The following is a 21,716-nucleotide window of genomic DNA, read 5'->3' as shown; positions in this document are numbered from 1 at the left end:
AACCGAGTTTTCAAGTGAGCGGTTTCTAAGAGAGAACTGCTCTAAACCTGTTTTGATAGTATAACTGATTAACTTTTGATGACGGTCGGTTTTATACCACGCCGTTTTGCACTTCAGCCATTCCGGTCAATTCCCCGTATTACTTTTGTGCCGGTGCATTTTGGTCGCTTCGTTTCAATAAAACATGTTACCCTGGCTCAGACTTCGCCGTCCTCGCATTGTAGGACTCAATGATGTTAACCCAGAAACGGAGCAAGCACATGAAAGCTGGGAGACCCCGGAGTCGCAGTCCGAATCCCAAGACCGGAAAGGAGAGGAAGAATATTATCCCAGCATAAATGATGTGCTGTGCGTACGGGAGTTCTTGTTACATTTTCAACTGAGGAAAGTGTGCCAACATGAGGGAGAAGAGCGCAAAGGCAAGGGTGATGTTGCAACCCCAGGCCATACTGAACGCCTCCCAGTCGAGATCATTGATATGATTCTCGATCACGCGGAGTACTGGCCTTCAATTGAGACGAAGATAGAGGGAAAAAGGGTAATCAGGCAGGACCAAGACGCAGAAATTTTGAGAACGGGAGGACTGTGCTACGCGGTAGGTTAGCTTCATATTTTCTTTTCCCATTCCGGAAAAAGGAAAAAGAACGACGAAAAAGAAACGAAATAGGAGCAGAAAAAGAAAATAATCGTTGTCTGCAACGTGGATTTGATACCCGGATAATTGCCGGCGTCCTTGTTGCTATTTTCCGGCCAGTATCCAGCCTCGATTACGAAGCCTTCGTGCTGCCTGGTTCTCTCCCATGACTCTCCCCTCTCCGCACTCAAGCCAGCAGCCCTCCATGCATGAAATCCCTCTTCTAACATCCCGTTACAGTCCTCCAGCCCCGCCATCAAACCCCGCATTCTCCCGCATCGCACAGTCCACCCCTGCCGTAAAATAGTGTTCACCCTGACCGCGCACGACCAAGGCTGGGGCGGAAGCCATGGCACCCGATCCGCCTATGAAGGCTCCTACAGTTGGTTCGATGCATATCGAATCCCTGCCTTCCACCCACTCTCTGATGATAATCAACATCAGCCTGCAGACCTCGTAGCTCAATACCAACAATATTACGAGAAACAGCGGCCCCGCTTCGAAATATCGGCAAATTTCTTGCCTTCAAAGGAAACGTTGTGCTGCAATAAGGTGGCCGTCCGTCAGGCCCAAACCCGTCGTATCTCCTGGCATTATCGCGATGCTCTGGATCCTAATTCCGATGAGGCAAAGGAGATTGGCGCGAAGGAGGGTCGAGGCCCGGGAACGACTAGTGGGCAAATGGTAAGAGCAATGGAGATTGGCGACGAACTATCCGTATGGGCGAGGGCGAGATTCCCAGGTTGGATGAATCATGTCGATGGAATGAGCGTGCGAGTATTCTGGGCCGTTTAACAAGAAACGTGCGTCTTAAATGGTGGCTGATGATATGTGGTGACTTCTTATCGGTTTGGCATTCCGCGTGGATGTCTCCAATGATCATTTCGATCCCGCAAGAGTAGCAATACAACTCGCTTTAATGCTATCCTTTTTACCAGTAGCTAAACTCGACACAAATAAACTTGATATGTAGATACATGAATGATAATGCATTTGGAATCTCAGCCCAAAATAGAGAAACAATGTTCGACTTTACATCAACTTTCGCCCAGAGATGCAAGAAACCAGTTGGCTCAAAAGTTGGTAAAGCACGAATGTGAGCAGAAAGGGGCCGAATGACCACTGCAGAGAGTAGTTAGTTTCTGGTCATTCAAAGTGCCCTTTTCGCTAATGCCAGTATGCCCTAAAGATATATGTGAACTGTAGTGGTAAAACGCCCCTTCGTTCCACGAATTTTCTTAACATTTCTGATGATCGCTTTTTGCCCAAAAAATTCCTCCTCATATATATACGCCATTCAAATCCTTCTCATGGGTATTGTGCGCCTGCATGAGTGCTAAGTATTAATTCAAAATTCCAACCATTCCCGGATATCGTCGTCATCGTTCCAGATTTATCTCCGTGAAGCGAGTCATTCCTACTGCGGGCCTCGTGAATACATTTGCTCATGAAAATCGACATCTTCGCTACTCGGCGTACTCATGTAAGAGGGTCGATGGAAAATATTCATTCGACCCTTATCGTCCTCCACACTAGATACCGTTGTCGTGCTCATTTCGTCAACGTTTGTAGTGCTTGTAGTAGCTCGAAGTTTCGCACTTGATGACACTCGTCGGTCCTTCCCACGCCCTTTAATTCCTTTATTGCTATTTTTATATAGAGTTGCGAAATATTCCCATAATTCAATGTCCTGTGGCGCTAGGCGTTCGGTGTCGGTTAAAGAAGAAAATCGGAAAGTCAAGTCCCGAAGAGTCTGCGCATGGAACTTGTTCTGGTGCGACTATATCCAGTTTAGCCGACAATTAGACAGATCAAAAAAAGCGATCGAGCGGACCAACCTTAAGGTTACCCAGTTGTGTGAATTGCTTCCCACAATCATCCAACCTGCAGATAAATGGCTTTGCCTTCTCATGTGTGATTTTGTGGGCTCGGACATTCCCACGTTGTGCGAATCTTTTATTACATATTTCGCAAGAGTATGGCTTTTCTCCAGTGTGCCGTCGCTCATGCGTCTACAAAATCAGCATTGGTAACAAATCCTCGATCGTGTCTAGTGGAAATGGTTGGCTTACCTTTAAGTTTCCCAGCTGAGAAAACCGCTGACCACAAGCAGGCTCTCTACAAACCTTTGATATAGACGAGCCAAAGTTAGCATTAGCAATACCAACAAAGAATAAGAATCAAAACGTACAAATGGCTTGTCCCCGGTATGCGCCCGCATATGAATATCCAGATGAGTCTTCTGGTAGAAGCTTTTCCTGCAATGAGGTAGATTGCATTCGTATTTCCTTCTTGGTTTCTGTTTCGTAGTCAAGGATCTATCCGGTTGTGAAGTGAAGAGCCCCTGACCACCAGGCGCTGATCCTCCGTAGGCTGGGTGCGACCAGCCTGGTACACCGTTTGTAAATTGATGCAGAGGAGGCAGTTGCGGCTGGACGAGTTTCGGCTTTGCTTGTATAGTTTTCATTAAAGTATCAACCTCTGTCGAGAACTCGATTTCGGGCTTCAAGCGGACTTTTGAGTCAGATGGTTCTTCCGGCTTGGAAGGAAGATGAGGCAAGCGGGACGGCTGTTCCGAAGCGGCTTTCGCCGGACTTGTTTCCGTTAGTCTGGGCAAGCCATTTCTAGGCGGGCCAGCGTTTGGCAACGATTGAACTGGTGCTGATTCCGGCAACCGGCTGTTCTGTGAACTCGTTGGAGGTGCAGATCCATAGAAACTTTGATAAGAGGCATGGCTGGTGTTCAAGATATGTCCGAATCCGTAGGAAGATGAGTGTAAGGATGCCGCGTAGGGGATCGGTTGATTTGAATAATATGTCATTCCATGATCCTGTGGTGGCGCCATCATCCGACGATGGGGTACCGCCGTCAAGTCATGGTTGCCAAAGCCATATGTGACTGGAACTGCTGTTTCCATGTCAATGTATTTGAGATGGCACTGATGAAAGAGCTACGGCCGTCGAAATCACCGGTAGGTAGGAAAAGGAATAAGTAGGTAGGATGCTCAGAGATGTGTTCCGATATAGAGTCGATGCGCGTGGAAGTCAGATAAAATCGGTTGTGTAACTCGTGACTTTCTTTTCGTTCGTTTTACTTCGCTTTTCTTTTTCCCTCCTGCAAGTTTCCTCAACTCTTGTCCGTCTTTCCAAATGTTGTATAATGTTTAGCTGGCGGATCTCGTGCAGGAGCAGTATTGAACGATCGGCGTGCTCTTCGATTTATGCCTGGGTAACGAGCCAAAGCAAAACTCGATTGTATTCCAGAGGGTCGGAAGAAAACCTCGGAGGAAAGTCAGTAGAGAAAGGGATATATCAAGGAATGAAAAAGGAATATTAAAGATCGGTGCGGCTAGCTAATGCTCTTGCTGGGGCAGGTGGATGTCTGAAATTAAGCATAAAGATTGGATGAATCGTTTGGTGGGAGGATGTACCTATGTATATGATTCCAAGCAATGGCACAGATCACTTAATATACAAGAGTTCTCCAAGATGTCCCGCAGCTTGGGTTTAAGCGCAGTGACACCGAAAGACAAAATCCACACCAAGTGCCTGGAACAATAGGGTTTGTCTGGGGAGAGAAACAGGGCCTTTCATGTCGATCATTAACTCATGAAAGGCAGATTTATTATCTGGCCCCAAAAAGGAGCCAAACTGCTCTGAGGTTAGCTCATCCAGCCATTGTAGAGGGAATGATTGCGGCAACTCAAAGAGAACTTTGTTGGCGCAATACAGTTTTGGAACTGGCCTGTGGTCCGTAACCAATAATAAGGACCCGATTAAAAAATTTTAATCTCCAAAAATGGAGTGTGGGACACAACAGAGGATGACAATTCCTTAGGGGAGAGGACAGAGCTCCCAGGTCTAATGTGATTTAGCGAAAGTGACCCTTGTCAGTTGGGGAGTGGGCTAAGGTTCGAGTTGCGCAGCCCAAACAACCCAATCTTGTTCAAGGCTCGGAAGCCAAAAGGACTGGAATCAAACGCACCAATGATAATGAAGCAACAAGCCACTAACAGTGATTATTTTGGGGGAGTAAAGGGCCCTTGGGCCAACCAGGCCGACCAGGGGAGGCGTGTATCCAGCAATCACAATGACAATTGCGTTCTCATGCGGTACAACAGATACGAAGCCATGTACTCCGTAAAGTGACCGGGTACCTGGACGGAGGGATGGACGGACTTATTTCCAGTCTGCTACAGAGAGCGGGCTCTGCCAGGACCCGTGGGCAAATACATAAACCATGAGACATCAGGGTAAACGATCATGGTCCAAAACTTGCGAACAGGCTCTTTGAGGCATTCTTCACCCGAAAGATTTGAATTGGTTTGGGAACATTTGATTCAAACTCCCGCGGATTTGGTTCCCAACCATTGCTTTTTTGCCCTGTCAACGCTTGAGCGTGATTAGCTCGCGCCCGTCGTTCGTTTTCGGTGGTGGGGCCGGGTCCGTTTGACCACAATTTCGGTGTGCCTGACTGAGCACTAAACCTAATACAACGGTCAATCTGGGCGAGCCGACGACGAAATAGAGGAGCGAGTATGGAGAAGTGCTATATTATGACACTTGACTTTGTTTTTTTTTTTTTTTTATTTATTTATTTAATTTTTTAATTTTTTTTAATTTATTTTTTTTTTTGCGTTTGCAGGGTGAATGGGAAAGGTTGATTACAGGATTACAGGTATGATGGTGGTGATGAGATTTGTGATCCGATCTTGGTGCTCGTTCACGGGATGAAAACTGAGGGATAGTCGCCAGGAGGGAAGTTATTGGTCTTAGCCGCAGACTCGACAGCGGCGATTGGGTGAAGAATTGCGTGTTGATCTGATCATCGAAAAAGACCTCCAGCAAAATGGGCACAGCTGGGTGTGGGCAAACCTGGAGAGCACGAGGCACCCGACCAATCGCGGAAGGGCAGAATGACATCCGGTCTGTGTGGAGAGAGGAATATTCACAGCAGCTTGTGCAAGTGTGTGACTTGAACCCTTGTTAGTCTGAGCTGGGCGCTGCAAGGATGCCGTGACTGACCAAAGACCGGGACCTCAGCCGGGACCGCACATCCCATGCTCGGCCAATCCGCAACAGCCCAGCGCAAAGAGAGTTTTGCGATACATCAGCTATCAAGGACGATCCCGCGGTGGTAATGCGCTGCTCGTCCGCCACATTCCTCAAAAGGCGGTTGAGAAAAAAGAAGAGTCGACGTTGGTTTACTGCCAAGACGAAGGCCTTATTATTCATCACCACTCGCGTTGCGGCTCAATCGCCGACAGCATCGGGATGCGTGTCATTGTCGCTGCCCAGGGGACCCGAACTGCAGTCCATTCCGTCTCCTCCGGAGTTTGCACAGCATATTGATCAATGAGCGTCCTCGCATCAGCCAGGCTATCAACTCCTAAAGTCTTACAAGCTCACTATTGTCTTGGGAGCCAAGTGATGTGAGCCTTTGAGGTTGAACATCCTCGCTGGTGCTTGGCCAGACTTTTTCTCTCATCTGACGCGACAAAGCCTGCAAGTTTGCAAATATGAAAGACCCGAACATGGATCGCGTGGAGATTCCCAAAAAAGGAAGCCTCAAAAACAAAAGTCCTCACGGGAAAAAGCAAATGTTGGCCTTGAGCGGGTAGTCTAAGATCCCAGCCAAACAACCAGACTCGTGGGTTTCCCATCATTTTCGTATTTCAATAATCCCGAAAGAACCGATCTTAACTCAGACACATCCCTGGTCAGTCAAATCCTTACTTCCGATGATAAACTTGAACATCCTCTTCCCGATGCGGTGTCGTGACTTGTGCTCGCCTCATAACTAATGATGATATAATCCCAACGGCGTCTCTGGATAGGTCCCCGTTCCCCTCAAATAGCAACCTGCAGGCTCCTCAGCATGGGCCCTTAGTGTTTCAGCTTTTCCTATGGAGGCTAGCTTGGCCCGTCGGACTCGCGGGGAAGAGAGAGGAGCAAACGCTCGGTACGGTATCGCTTACAGAACTCGACACATTTTATTGTTAGTAGTCCGAAAGCATAATCAATACTTAGGGTTTAGTCTGCAAGCCGGAGCGCCGCTCCTGGAATCAAAATTATCGTGATCCTCGGAGACAAAGCGCCCGATGGATAGAAAAGTGGAATACGGAGTTCGCCTTATCATTATTTCTCGCATCAAACCATCATAAGGCAGACAGAAAGGATGAAATCGTGGGAAAAATTAATTTCAAACTGCGACAATCATTACGGAGTACGACGACAGGAGATGTATGATGCATTCTACAAGTTACACAGCGGGTCATTCATATGATACAGAGCGCTTTCGCTGCCGGCACCCATGAAGCAGGGGAATTGACCTCTCATGCCGTTTTGGCGCAACCTGATAGAGCCCTGTTTCGAGCTCTGAGCACGGGTCGGTTCTCTGTAGGGGAAGAAAACCTCCTGCAAAGTTTTTCTTCGCATCACCCATACTACTTCGCTGTCATTCGACACCCTGTCTGTTGATGATTAGGCAGCGCCAAATGCGGAAGCAGTCGGCCAAGCAAGGGTACCATGTAACAAAGCACAGTTCAGACAGAGATCCTTTGCAGCGTGTTTCGCTGATATCGAGTCAGTTCTGAGCGCAACTTGTCTTGGAGTCCCGCGTGACCAAACCCCGTTCCCCTCTAAGAAAAGCTTAAAACATTTGTCAATCTTATCGATCTCATCAGTCGAGACGATGGGTCCAGAAACAAAAAGCAAGCATGGTATTGATACTCTCGATCAAGTTTATCAGCTGGCGAAAAGCCCTTCGAACGCCCGCAGCGGGCTTCAACGAAAGTTCAGTGCCTCAAGTGGAAAAACCTACACATCGCATTTTACTCACACTCTTCTTCGTTATGCCTAGTTCAAGGATCATCCCCTCCAGAAAATGAAGCGAGCACGATCAGTCAACCTTGTTGCCTGAGCCGGTTCGTTTTCTTAAGGACGCTCCTAACCGAGCGAGGACAAGCAGGTGTCGATTCGCAAGATAGCACAAGCCAGCACTTCGACGGACGGGTGGCTGCAGCGCCAATTTTGTTTTCTTTTTCTTTCTCTCTTTTTTTTCCTTTTTTTTTTTTTTCCTTTTCCCTTTATTTATTTTTGCCCCAGGGACACGAAATATCGCCCGCTTCTGAAACGAATTGGTTAAATCGTAAAAGACTCCATTCTCGGACAGTAAAATCTTTCTTCTCGTCGATTGGGCTTTGATTTCGCGCAGCGAAAGCCATCGTCGGCAATCAATCCGTTCTCCTTCCGCACCTTTCACCGACAGAGCGGGAATTTTAGTTTTCTTCACAACTAGCCCGAGTTGGAGATTATGGACCAGCGCATTCCAGTATATCCAGGATTATTTGCATATCATATTCTCGTCACCGCCAGATTACCAACGTGGCCCATGTCAAAACAACCCGACGTCCCCCTAGCTTTGCAGGAAAACGTGTCATTTCCCCAGTTCCCGGCTTCCTGGACAGTGGGAGCGAATTTTCTTCTTTTGGGCTTTTCCCGGCTTATTTTTAAAAACTTGTTCGGTTTTCTAATTTTGCTGCTTTTCTTAAACCCATGGTCCCTGCTTTTCTGTCTTGCTTCTCCCAGGGCCCCTCCACTCATCGCGAATTCAGCTTCACAATTTTCATCCCTGCTGGCTGCTCTTGATACCGTGAGGGGATACAGCAACAAAAGCCGTTCCTTGTCGCCCCATGCATACGAGATATGCCCACCAAGTGGGTTATTGTTGTTTGAGATTTGAAGAGAATTGTTATTCTTAGCAGCAAGTCGGTTAACAGGGACCAAACCGGGTAATTACTGCCTGCTGGCTGGTCCTGGACCTTTGGGCTTTATCCTAGTTACCCGGGAAGCGACACTTTGACCACGCGGCCGCCAAAATGCAAGCTAAAGGTAGCAAGGCCAACTTCCCGGGTGTTTTGGCAGATAAGGGCTGAAGCTCTCTTCGCTTCATTTCCCAGGACTATTTTGCCCCGGGAGAACCCACATCGGGTTCTCGACCCTTGGTGCGCATGAAGAACCCGCGAACCAAAGATTACCCTGGATTTGCCTTTACTGGATAATGAAGAACATGGGGCGTACGGGATCCAGAGTACACTGCATGATCCTTCTCTCAGCTTGTCCCACATTGCAAGGTACTGTACATACGCGTTCCAATTTTCCTGCAGCCACCATGTTCAGAGTTGAGGAGGTCGTGCATTGTCCCTTCTGTGTCAAGAGCCACTCCAGGATCGAGTCAAAGCAAGCGCAGACTGCAGGATTGCACAAGGATCCGTTCGTCTTCGTCATTTGTGACAATATTCCAAATAAACCATTCAAAATTTCCTAAAATTAATGCAGCTTCTGAGACACATGACTGTGTGATCGTGCAAGTGACTAAGCACCGATGCGACAAATTTCAAGGCGCAACAGTTTGGGCTCTCTTCATGAGAGAAAGGACGATATGCTGAGCACTCCATGCGGAGAACATCTAATTTGTCTTCTCGATATTCTTTGCCTACTTATAAAATCGCTCTTCTTGGCTTTTACCTCTAAAACCCATATATGGTGAATGGGTAGCTTAGCATTGAAACACGGCCTCTTGCCTCTCTTTGTCCTCTCTTGTCCGTTTCAATTTGTATCTGATCAGCGGAATTCTGGCATCTTTTCCTTTGGTTCTCTCAGTGACACAGAATTGCTTTGCCGCGGTTCCCGTTAATTTCTATCCCACCCAGTCATCCGGTGGCCTTTCTACTCAGATTTCACGTTCCACGATCCCATATTTGGGAAATTGCATCTCAGACAACTGCGAACCGTTCAATACCCGAAGAGCCAAGACTTATAATGACTGACGCATCCCACCTCCGCGGAATGCTGAACCGGAACTTCATGGAGGGCACAAAGCCTCGACGATTGGATTGTATTTCCACACGGCAATATCCCACTGAAGTTCCCGTGCGTATACAAGCTGGCTCTCTCTATGCCCTGCCTTTTATACCTTTGAGCAAGAGAAAGAGTGCGGTATGCTTCTGGTCCTGCTTCCACTCTCGATGTCCAAAATTTTACTATGACGACGACATACTGTACTCCTTAATAGGCCGTTGTGCGCGATATGCAAAGGTTTGATTTATACCCGGTCAACGACCAGCAATACGCTTTGTCGTCCATAAGATAAAAATTTAGTTATCAAGTATTTGTTCCCTAACGCTCTATAACGATGGAGCCGAGGTCTTCACAACGGATGACAAGTTATTTTTGGATGTCCTCGCCGGTCAGTAATTTGATTTATAGCTTTGATTGTGACAAATGTCATGGCCCAGTCAGCTGCAGTTTCTAAGTCAACCAAGCAGTAATCCGTGCAGCGCTGTACATCATGTACAGGACCAGCGCTATAGCAGGCAAAGTTGTGACTGTCCCACATATATAAACTGCTAGAGTCAATGATGCTACAGGAAAACATCGATTGATTGGATCACATACTCTGCAGGCAAGCTTCAGGAGCCCACATGCATTAAGAGACAGTCACGAGATTACGTCCAGTGATGGATTTGCGCGTCGCCTAGATTTCAAATGTTATCGGCCGTCGGTCTTCGAAAACATGCTTTGAGCGGGTTTAATTGTGAATCGATCGCAAGGCAAAGCTATGGCATTTAATGTTGATGCAAGAGCCTCATTGGAGGCCCCTGAAGGGGTTCACCGACAACCGTAGCAACTTTGCCCTTGCAATTCTTCTCTCGTCTCGTGTCTCCAAGTATCATTCGATATGGCTCTCCATTACCTACGACTGCTTCTCCAAAGGGTCCTTCGGGAGGCATTATCACTAATCGGAGACGATAGATTCCATTAAGCATGATCTATTCCCAGCCTGAGGCTGTAATAATCTCAGATATATAGCCAAAGAGGCAGCGGAGATGTACTTTATGACTCTCATTCTTTCGACTGGTCTAAAGGACCATGTTGACCTATTGTAATTTGTTATAGAGCTTAGTATTCACAGAACGATGGCTCATAGGAATCATTGGGTAAATTCTAACTGCGGGCTGGACCTGCCGTTCAGACTCCATCTATGTTCGCTATTAGAAATCTGCAGGGCACAAATAAGTAGTTTTCTCACGTTAATTTGGTTTGCGAGGTGTTTGGGGGATTTGAGCAACCTTTCAGTCAGACCACCGCATCAGGGAGAGAAGTTAATGTCCTGGGGTTAGCTTGCAGGTACTTCCAATGTCGTTATCTCGGTAGCAAGACTCCCGATTTAACGTCATCCTCCAACAGGTTAAGGGCCCTTCGCACAGCGACATGATGCCTGCTCAAGAGTCCACGGAGGGCATCTCGCGTCATATTAATGCGATCAATGAGATAGTCTCGGCTCTGTTCTTCGATCTCGGTCACATAGTCATCATAGAACTCACTCCAGTGATCTGCCAGATGTCGCAGTGATCGATGTTCTCGTCCAATGAGCTTATATTGGTCTCGAATCATGTCCCGAGTACGCTCGGTACGTTTCGCAACATCTCCTATTTGATGGTACCGGAAGACGGATAGTACCTGCTTGGGTCATTGTAATGTTTGTTAATTTTAATTCTCTTAGGAAAAGGATGCTCTTTACTAGGGATGAGGAAAACCAACCACCAATTTCAAGGTACTTACCATCCGCAAATTGCCCAATAGTTCTTGAGTGATAGTGCGATCACCTTCGATGAGCAGTCGAAGCCACCTATGCCACTGGCTTTCGCTACATCTCCTTTGAATGTCAAACACCGTCTGTTTCTGGGCGTTAATTTGCCTTTGCGTCATAACCATATTCTCTCGATTAGTCGTCGACCCGAATGCTTCCCATACACGATCGACAGGGGATCTTAAATTCGGACTGAATCGTGCTACGCGGCTCAGACCTGCACGCAGCGTGTTGGCGCCATAGTAAAGATTCTTCAGCGCTGCTGAGTCAACTGGCGGTGCTCGTGTCGCTCTAGATCCTCTCCTACTGCCTCGAAGCCAACCTGTGTTCGCTACTTCAATAAACCGGGTATGCAAAGAAAGCTAAGGTGGAATAAGCTAACAGACATATTGATCCCGGGACCCAAAACTCACAGGCACCAGATGCTCGGTTTCGGCTTCAATTGGTAGGGTACCTAGGATATTGTGACGGTCGATCCTGTCGCTACTAACACCAGTGAACACACAGTGAGGGTTTCTAAGTCGGTAGTAGCGAAACAGTTGGTATGGCCAATGGCGATCACTGCGAAAGAACATGCTCCGGCTGGCGTAAGGGCGCGCCGGGGATAGGAAGTGCGCGAGACCTTTCAACTTGACACGGTATTGACGCTTCCCTCCGCGTGATTGGGGCCGATGCAGCCCTTTGCACGAGAGTTTTTGGTTGCTCCATTGGACGAAATCAGGTTCGGCGCAAGGCCCAGAATCGGGCTCGAATAAAGAGTTATCGCATTTTGGCCCCTTCTTTAGATGTCTTCTGACCGTATGCCAATTCGTCTTGTCACGGTATCCTGAAAGCCGTCAGTACCGCGATTAAAGCGTTGTATTCTAGACGCTTTAAGCCATCGCAGAAACTGACCGTGATAACGTGGGATCGTGTCACCGCATTCGTTGGTAAGAAGTGCAACGTTATATTGGGCGCACTTCGCATCAGCGCACGCACTGTTTCCAATCCAACGGCAAATGTTAATTGTGGTCCGCGAAGGATTCGGAAGGAGACGAGCTTCCTCTAAGCTCCGTGATGTGACTCTACCGTATCCGTCTTTGCAACTCCAGTCAGGACTTCAAGCACAGTTAAAAGTCAGTTTGCAAGAAAGAATAACCTCCCCCCCCCGGGGCGGGGGATCAGCTCACCATTTCGTCCCATAACACCTTATATTTGAGACTCCCTGGTCTTTAGTTCCAAAAGGAAACAACTTGGCTCCGAGATGGTATTCCTGACCGTAATACCTAAAACCCATATAGAAAACCCTTGAAGATTGAATTTTAAGACGCCCTTGGCTAAGGAACAGGTCAGTCATAATCTTGAACCCAGTTATCGTGGAGGAATGACATACCGGAATAATCCTACCGTGGTCGCATTCGCGGGCCCCTTATGGATGATACCGGAACAGATCATTCCGTACCTGCTATTGATTGTTTGTCACTGTTGGACCCCCTAGATGGGACTCTATAGCAATCATCCTTCTGTTTTTCTTTATCGCTTCTTTTCTCGCGTCCTTGACTTTTATTTCTCTTTGCATTCGGTTCTATCCCGGTTCCAGATGCAACTTTCGAAAGCCAAAAGTTGAGACCTATAAAAACATTCTCTCTTCTTCCGCCACCCAGTCGGCCTATGCTTCATATCTTTAAATACTTCGTAAGAAGCAAAGGACTCATCCGTACCTATCCTCATCAATGAGCTCCTGAATCATTCCCAAGAGGAGACTAAATGGGGCTCGGCTGCATACATGTATCGGTGAGACTCTAATTGCTTAGAAGGTCTCAGATCCCGACTTATTGTGCTGAGATTCAAGAGAAATACTCCATCAGTCAAAAAGAACCAAGCTAGAGAATGTTTTACCGGAATTTGCTTGGGGGATATCTCTGGGCCTCTTTCAATGACCATACTAGAGATTGGGGGTCGATGTCAGAAGCCTTTTAGTTTCCGTATGGATCATTGCAATCACAAATTCAGCTTCTTTTGTTTGTGAACATCCCTGTTTTCCTATGTGTTTGTTCATTTTCAAACCCCTTCATACACCAAGGTAAGCGTTGCTTCTAATTTCTGACAGTCAAGGATGGCTTCTCCCAGAAGTGATTGGCCCTTGGAAGAGAGACTTGCAACCTCCCGATGCCGACTGGTTCAGTATTCCAATGCTCCGTCCGATTTTGACAAGACATAGTGGGCGGGGGTGGATTTGCTGGTCCGTTCTGTTTCTATAATCCAACGGAATGTGAGATAGCTGGGAGTCGATTTGCTTTCCACTTTTAATAAAGGCGGGGAGATGTGCTGTCCTCTCTGGATCGAGGGTCAAGTGGTGATCTTGTATCCAAGTTCCATGTTGATAAATCGCCACCATGTGCAGTTTGTTATACGCACTTTTTGCCAGCGCAGTCATTGCGACCCCGCTTGGCGGGGATAATGTCATGAAACGACAGGGCTTTGATGGACCGGTGAACCCGGGAAGACGCCAGATTGCGGTTGGCACAGTACTGCTGAAGATGAGATTTTCACCTGTGCATACTTTGAAGAGCAATGGGAGCTCACTCACGACTAATTTGTGGCCAGGGTAGGTGAGAATCCTGCCTTCTGGTCATGGACAAATATGCTGACAAAACCATAGAATCCCAGCACGGAGGATTGCAGTGGCATTCGGGTAAATTCGTACTGCATTTATGTAGAAGAGTTGTCGATACCCGTTCCCACGCCTTCTTTGATCCAGGAAAGAATGGTTGATACGTGCATCCAGTTCTACAAGGCCGAACCAGGCGACTCTTGCTGCTTTTCATTGCCGAAAAGTTTGGATGGCTGAGCGTGTGGTACTTCATAACGTGGAATCCCGCGGTGAAAGACGACTGCTCTGCTCTATGGGCTGGGTATTACTATTGCACCAGGGATTACTACAGAGGTGATCGACTTGATCGCGGGCTGCTGCCGTTATCACAGGCAAGTCACCTCTTCACATCTTCTGGGGCACATAGCGGGAGCATGCTCGATTTTTCCCGTCGTCTTCGACTCTTATTTTCCGGCCAACTATCGTTTATCTCATGATTTACTCTAAAATATAGGTATCTCTGAAGCTCTAATCAGTGGAATAAGCGAGTTCCAAAAAAGAACACAATAATAAGCTGGTGAGCGGCGAATTGGCGATACCTACGCAATGTAAATCTGAACACAAAATCAATACTTAGAATCAGCCTGTCAGTACTTGATGGGGGATATTGTAGTATGAATAGTTACTGAAAGGGAGAAATAGCCACAATCATGTACCTGGCCTTGTTGATCTGGAAAAGTGTTTAAATTCTCGGTTACCACTTCATGCTTCTTGTAGCAAGAGTGCCCTGTTGCATAAAAGTGTGCCAATATGGACTTCATTGTCCTTGAAGAAACCTGGAGCAGAGGCCTGGGTCAGCAGACATTTACAAATGTAAATAAGACAAAAAGGGATCATCTCTTGTGGATTTTCTCGTCTATTCCCCACTGCCTTTTCCCAGATTTCAGTATACGCCAAAGAGTAGTCAAGCAATCTGGAGCAGGTCCATTGGGGCATAAGCAGCGAGGATTCACAGCAGACAAATCATTTAAAAAGAATGAAATAGCCCGGAAAAGTTTAGGACGCAGTGAGCCCAAGCGAACGCAGGTTTTTGTAAGGGTGTTTGGGTGATCGATTTCCTCCACAGGGAATTAGTTACCCGACAAGCAGTGTTGGATTCCATTGCCGCTTGGCCATGGCAGCGAACACAGATCAGAGAGTGTACAGGCTCTCTCACCATTGGACGAGCTTTATCATATTCTGCACATCGTATCCACCATGGGCGGCAACCGACATTATCCTGACCTGAACCCAGAATAACCATATTCTGCCCTGTATATCTTCACAAGGCACATCATGATAATTTTCTCTAGAGAGTGGATCCCGTGAGCAATATCGCCCCAGCAATTGACCCTCTTGGAAGACACATCGACCCCTCTAGATCATGACCATCCACAATGAGCACTTTATGCCCGCGAGTGGAACTACCTCTCCATCACCGGTAAGATGGCCGAGCGGTCCAAGGCGCCAGGTTAAGGTCCTGGTAGGGGAAACCCTGCGTGAGTTCGAATCTCACTCTTATCAACATTCACCCTTTTCAAAAAAGGGCAATTCCTTTTTTTTTTTCTTCTTCCAGAGGGCGGGGTTTTTTTACCCTTAGGCGTCAGACATGAGCATGGCGGTTGCAACGATTGGTTGGAAATAGACGCAATCCCTTTCCTTGCCCACTGTTGCGCATTTATCAAACTCTCCCCTTTGTGTAGAGCCAAATTTGGGCGGATGGCCTAATGTGTGATCGAGCTGTCGGGAATTATGTCGATATTTACGGGTGGGAGATGACCACAGGAGATAAATTGTACAGCCGGACCCAAAGGAGCAGGCTTGGCATTCGGTGGTTATTTCAAGCTCATCAAGGAGCAGATGGATTAACTTGGTGCAGTTTTCATATCAAGTAATAGCTTAAACAGGGATTTGCTGTTATGGCAATGCTTATCTATTCGAATATGCTACGTAATACAGAGTAGATTAGGGTGAAATAGTGAAGAGAGCATGCTTGAAACGCAGCATGAAGCACACTCGGTTCATCTACTATTATTTCTCAAAGACCAACCTCATAAACAATTTTCCCTGGTCCTCCAGAAGGCACATTATCACCAAACAAAGAAAAGTGACTATGGTTGAATGGACACTGGAAAGATTTGAAGGACAGCAGCATAAGAATTATTGAACACACAATGGACAGCCCATGTAAACTGAAAAAAGGGACAGTACCTGGTGCATACAAAGAGACGAAAACACTCAAGTAATAGTTCCAAGACAAGAAAAGAAAGGTGTGTATGCGTCCAGAACATACACATAAAGCAATAAAAGAGAAAGCTAGTAAAAGCCCATTATTCACCTCCATCATTCGCCATACATACAGTCCCCCCATCCGTGCTCATCTTTGTTTTGTTTTAACCATACCAAAGCAAGTTATCATTGTTCATAGGCACATTTGGGCTGCGACTGGGAAACAAGGCCAAGGATCGGCAAAGTAACAAGGATATGAATACAAAGGTCATAAAAATCCAACTTCCTTTCAAGTTTATCTCAAAAAAACATTTGGGAAGAAGACGTGACTGAATCCATGAGGTCTGATTTGTTTACCGACGACCCCAAGGACCATAACTGCAGAAATGATGCTGTTAGGATTGGAAACAACAAGAGATACACGGAAGATAAAGAGAGGTAGAAAAGGAAGGCTAAAAGGTAGCTCACCTCCAGATTTTCGCGCGACAGTCACCACTTCCTGTCGCGAAGAGCTGGCCTGTTGGACTTGGCGCAACGGAGATGACTAGAGAGTATATCAGCCACAGGACAGCCATATAAGGTCGGGAGAGCGCATACCGGAGTTTCTGTGTCCTTGGAGCATCATTTGAGCATGGCCAGTCATAACATCCCAAAACTGCACGCCTCTGTCCTTAGAGCCACTGAGAACCCAGTGTCCATCTGGTGTGAAACAAACGCTCAGAACAAAGTCCTGTTTGAATGAGTGTAAGTATAAGGAGATCTTCCGTTTGCCAAGAAAGGGTATCCCGTATGACACCTACCTTATGTCCTTCAAATGTACGAACACACTTGCCACCTTTTGGACCGCTGCCGGCCATGATACCGCGAGGGGGAGTCAGCTCCCACATCTTAATGGTCTTGTCTAAACTGCCGCTAACGAGGTCTCGTCCGTTGGGTGCGAATGCAACTGAGTAGACGCTGTCTCGATGTCCATCCGGGCTTTCTAGTCGCTCTACGAGGTATCCAGTTGTGGTATCCCACACTCTGACACTCCTATCAAGAGAGCCGGCAGCAACGTATCGGCCATCGGGAGAAATAGCAACCGTTGTGACTCCATCCTCGATGCTCAGTATGAGCTCCTGCTTTCCATCGTAAACGTCCCACATTCGCACGGTCTTGTCACCACTGCCGGACGCAATATATCGACCATTGCGAGAGTAGTCGAGAGAGTAGATATCGTTTTCGTGGCCGGCAAAAATATGTCTGATTTTCCGGTTCGCGATATCCCATACCTGCATTAAAAAAAACATTATGATAAGCGGAGTTCACAAAACAATGAGATACCAAATTCAATTCTCCATACCCTGATTTGCCTATCTTCAGCACCGGTAGCCAGGAATTTTCCGTCCGGACTGAAGCAAACACTTCGAATGTAAAGATCACCCTCTTTGTTCGCAGTATCATCTTGCAATGTCGTAACCAATTGACCAGATGCAACGTCGAAAATTTGAGCAGACCGATTGCAACCTGTTGCGACGTATTTCCCATCGGAACTGAATTTGACGCAGCAAACAACACTGTTGTGGGACAAGGTGTGTACCAGCTCGACATCCAGCACACGAGGAATCTCAGGATTGAACACCGCGTACCAATCAGTGCCTTCTTTCTTTTGGGTTGGAGGGAGCTTGTCGGGTTCCAATTCCCCGAGGGCGTTTCCGACACGGTAGGGAATTGGCTGTCCAGGAGTGGGCTGTGGAATCTGTGGAGATTCTCTGGGATCAGCATAAGCAACCGGCTGATTCTGCTGGGGAGTGGCCGGTCCAGGAGGAGCTCGGTTCGCGCGTCCTTTTCCAGGGCCAGGGGAAGAGGTTGGAGCGGGTGGAGGCGGTCCATAACCTGCAGTTCATGAAAACAATGATCAGAATCAGCGCGATAAGAAGACCCAAGAAGTCACATAGGCATTCTCTGGAAATAAGTACCGTTCACCGCAGAATTCGGCTGATAGCCTCCAAACGCGCCCTGTTGTGGTTGGGGTGGTCCTTGTGCGCCGGAGGCCGGGGGTTGCAGGGAGTGTTGGGGTGGTTGCTGTTGGTCCTGAGGAGGTGGAGGAGCTAGAGCAGGTGGCCCACCGCCTTGATTTGCAATGATCCCACCAAACAGATTGCTAGGGCCGTGGCCTAAGGCAGGCGGCGGCGCCTGGGAGAGCCCGCCGTGGGTTGGAGGTCCACCAACGTGTGAAGGAGGGAGATGGATACCACGGGACTCTAGTTCCATTCGTAGACCGCGGATCTCGGCCTCGTATCTGTTTAGACCAGAGAGAAAAAAAGAGAAGAAGACATCAGCCAGGATTCAAAGCGAATGATATGCCGTTTAGAGTCTGCTTTAGAACAACCTACTTTTGTTTCATATCAATATGCGCCTGCTCCAGCTGGGTTACTCTCTGGCGAATCATTTCCATCTCTTGCAGCTGCCCGGTCACTAATGCGCAGAGTCAGTCAAGTGTACCAGAAAATTTCAACCATGTTGTGTCCCATAGCAGTATGGTAGTAGAGCGAATGCGCCAAAAAGCCATGCTCATCCATTACTGCAATCCTGGGTTCACAACGGGATCTGAAAAAGGTATATGGCTGATGTGCTTCGCGGGTCTGCGTACATTGGTGCTCGCATTCTCCATGGCTCCGAGATTGATTCTCATACTCTTGACGCAGCTGGTCAAAGAGCTCTGTAAGACGCGGATTCGGCGCCGGAACCATCGCTCGATTGTACATATTCGGTCTATGGAGGGGTGAGAGGTGTCAGGTGTTGGGGACACTGGCGAGGAAGGACAGGGTCGAAATGGTGTCACGTTGGCGATATCAAATACGCGCGCTCAAAACTAAAAAAACAAAAAAGAAAAGCAAGATCAATGTTAATAACTGTTAGATATCAATTACATATAGGATTAATATTATCCAGAATGAAAGTGCAGCATTGGGACCACTCAAGGATGATGGATTGATGGAGTGATGTTGTTGTTGTTGTCGGGATTGAAGTCTGAAAGTGAGCGAGGGGTGAGCACTGACCAACTCTTGAGGCTGAAATTGGCGCACAAAGCGAGGTGGGCTCATGCGGTGAACTAGCCACACGCCTTCAACTCAAGATGAAATAGAGAGAGACAAAAATCTGTGAATGAGCCACCCCTAGCACGGTCAAGTTAATATTGGTGATGGGGAGCTATGATGGGAAACGTGAAGGGGAAGAGAGAGAGGAGCGGGAATGATGGAAGACAGGAAAAAGATGGTGAAAAAGGGAGACAAAGTTCGCAACAGACGAGGTCCTTCTGATACACCCGTGACAGAGGTTGTGATGGACCCTATGGTACCCTGGTTGATGGAACGGGGAAACCAAAAGCCAAAGATAAACAAGTTCAGTGGAAGAAGCGATGAACTGGCCGTGTACTGCTGCCAAGCGCCGTGCTGAAGGTTCTTTTCGCCTTCCGCCGCCTGGGGTGGCTTATATAATCACGCTTGCCGCGCCATTTAGACTTCTACGCTAAATTAGCCTCTCCATCTGCCCCGTCCGTGGCGCAGGCTCAATTCGTCAAAAAAACGTGGGTCGTTTGTTCAGTTTGCATTCCACTTTTGTCTCAGTCGGCTCTCCAATGGCACTCTGGAGAGAGCAAGGAGACAGACTAGGCTATGTGAGGTATGTACATACCTACTTCATATATCTGTGCTACTTACGATTCAGTGAACAGCAATGTGAATCATCTACAACTTTTCCTAAAGAAAGAAATCTATTCGTGAATGAAACGTACGGTACATATTCAGATCTACTTGCGCAGCCGGCGCGAGATAAAAAACTGTGCTTTTCCATCTAGAGAACTGCATCGCCACCATACTATCTCCCCCCATAGAAATTCAATCTTTTAAATATGCATGTGCCCTCTTCTCAAATTGACGATCTCTCCCCTTTGTTTCGCTATCTATTGGATACACTATGCCGGTCTTCTAGCCGAAGGTACTCCTTGAAGATTCGCCTGTTGAAATAATCATCTATTACCCTATCAACACGTCTTTAGGCTTTATGGAACTTATAACGATAGGATTAGGTTGTCCGAGAATTCCGGCGCGCTGCGAAGGATGCATTTTGGCGCATATCAAGTTATATCTAGCTAACGCAGCGTAAGACCCCGATTCGAAGTCGTGTTTTGCGAGTTCCGTCAGGATATCGGTCCCTATTGCAATGATAAGTTTGAAGTAGCTGCTACAGGAAGCTTGTGCCGTGTGCAATCACCTAGCCCTGCAAAAAAGGTTGGTGTGTTGTGTTGGAGAAACTCAAAATGTATGAAACTTTTATGTAAAGATATGTGCATGCAGCCGCAAAATGAGCAAGACGGGCGAGCAGCGCCCCAGGTGGTTTCAAGATTAGCGGTATAGGAAGGATACGATCATCAGAAGAATCCCCAATATTGTGCTCTCGAGTGTGTTGGCTTCCCATACGGAGATTTGTGAGGCTGTCCGAATAGTGGACTCCACGGTTGCCTTCAAGACCAGACGACAAATGTCAGCTGAATCTGATGGTTAATTCAAGCACAGTATCAGCGTTACCCTATATGCTATGTGTATAGCATGCCGTTATTTACAATCAGAGTTGAACCCTTTGATTTTAACCCCTTGCGAAGTTCTAGATTTCCATCAGTTTTCTAGGCACATGTATTAGGATACATGTTTCTATTATCTAGTATTGTTTGTATAAGCTTACCTCGAGAGAGCAGAATATATATTCTGTGGGCTCTTTTGTTCAGCCCGAAGACTCGCAAGAGTATTAAGATATTAAGAATATCTTGATCGAATTCATCAGATCCAACATTAACAACAACAGAAGCCCCGAGATTTCATGCCATTCTTCTTGATATCCCACAAGATTTTTTTGGCAAGCTTGCCCAATTTGCTTGTCATTGCTTCCGTCAAGGTGGTCTTGACAGATGCATACCAGAATCAGAAGACAACATTTCTTATCACCAGCGCAGTTAATGCCGGCCTCTGACCCTCTGCCCTTTCTAGAGCAGGGCCTGTCAAGATGGGCTGGGAAACAAACAGGGCACAATGCTGGTAGAGAATATTCCCGACATCAGCCTCTCTGCTCTCCACAACTGCTAGCTAGCGGCTAGGCTTCTTACAACCAGTCGAATAGGTCCATCTCCAAGGATCACAATGATCATGCGCTTAGATTTGGCGCATCTATGATATCTTCAGAACAGATAATAATAATAATAATAATAAGACATGGTATAGCTGTCAAAGAGTGTCATCGAATCTTCGGTACTAGTTATTTTAACTTCAGAAGAGCGACAGAGAAATCCATTTTCTACCAAAAATAATATTGCTCTAAGTAATTTTGATGTCTGCCATGTATTAAGGAACCCTCAGGGATAGCTAGTTGGATAGAAATTGCAGGCTTGAATGATTTCCTTCAAGCTGTGGTCGTTTGAAGAATATACGGTTCAATCGAAAAGATCAGAATTCGAAGGTATGATATCCAAAAGGATCCTTTTTCAATCATTATAAGAAAGTATGGAAAAGTTTCGGCATAGCATAAGCTGCGATTCGCCTGTAGTTGCTTTTGTAG

General features: G+C 47.0%; 4 protein-coding genes and 1 non-coding gene across 5 annotated transcripts; 2 read left to right on the top strand and 3 right to left on the bottom strand.

Moving 5' to 3' along the window:
• Positions 1–90: 90 nt before the first annotated feature.
• Positions 91–1,545, top strand: D8B26_000786 (uncharacterized protein). The gene is made up of 2 exons (XM_003071139.2): positions 91–595; positions 875–1,545. Exons 1-2 carry the CDS (start codon positions 185–187, stop codon positions 1,427–1,429), a joined length of 966 nt encoding a protein of 321 aa, XP_003071185.2. The 5' UTR covers positions 91–184; the 3' UTR covers positions 1,430–1,545.
• A 156-nt stretch (positions 1,546–1,701) lies between these two features.
• Positions 1,702–3,827, bottom strand: D8B26_000785 (uncharacterized protein). Its single transcript, XM_066123337.1, has 4 exons — positions 2,826–3,827; positions 2,707–2,760; positions 2,473–2,646; positions 1,702–2,414 (listed from the first exon to the last, which is right to left on the bottom strand). Exons 1-4 carry the CDS (start codon positions 3,549–3,551, stop codon positions 2,052–2,054), a joined length of 1,317 nt encoding a protein of 438 aa, XP_065979411.1. The 5' UTR covers positions 3,552–3,827; the 3' UTR covers positions 1,702–2,051.
• Positions 3,828–10,839: 7,012 nt separating this feature from the next.
• On the bottom strand, positions 10,840–12,604 carry D8B26_000784 (uncharacterized protein; the record flags this gene model as incomplete). Its single annotated transcript, XM_003071137.2, has 5 exons — positions 12,457–12,604; positions 12,182–12,384; positions 11,701–12,113; positions 11,260–11,649; positions 10,840–11,157 (listed from the first exon to the last, which is right to left on the bottom strand). Exons 1-5 carry the CDS (start codon positions 12,561–12,563, stop codon positions 10,840–10,842), a joined length of 1,431 nt encoding a protein of 476 aa, XP_003071183.2. The 5' UTR covers positions 12,564–12,604.
• A 2,734-nt stretch (positions 12,605–15,338) lies between these two features.
• Positions 15,339–15,422, top strand: D8B26_000783. The gene has a single exon. It is a non-coding gene; the product is annotated as a tRNA-Leu (tRNA).
• A 461-nt stretch (positions 15,423–15,883) lies between these two features.
• On the bottom strand, positions 15,884–19,453 carry TUP1 (general transcription repressor). Its single transcript, XM_003071135.2, has 9 exons — positions 19,169–19,453; positions 18,760–18,981; positions 18,503–18,584; positions 18,086–18,408; positions 17,470–18,002; positions 16,928–17,398; positions 16,725–16,857; positions 16,596–16,671; positions 15,884–16,505 (listed from the first exon to the last, which is right to left on the bottom strand). The coding sequence occupies exons 2-9, from the start codon at positions 18,872–18,874 to the stop codon at positions 16,481–16,483; spliced, it is 1,758 nt and encodes a 585-aa protein (XP_003071181.1). The 5' UTR covers positions 18,875–18,981; positions 19,169–19,453; the 3' UTR covers positions 15,884–16,480.
• Positions 19,454–21,716: the final 2,263 nt, after the last annotated feature.

The sequence above is a fragment of the Coccidioides posadasii genome, chromosome 1, assembly GCF_018416015.2.
Source record: "Coccidioides posadasii str. Silveira chromosome 1, complete sequence".
In the NCBI taxonomy this organism is placed as follows: Eukaryota; Fungi; Ascomycota; class Eurotiomycetes; order Onygenales; family Onygenaceae; genus Coccidioides; species Coccidioides posadasii.
The sequence above is the reverse complement of the archived record's forward strand: the minus strand, read 5'-3'. Positions and strand labels throughout refer to the sequence as shown.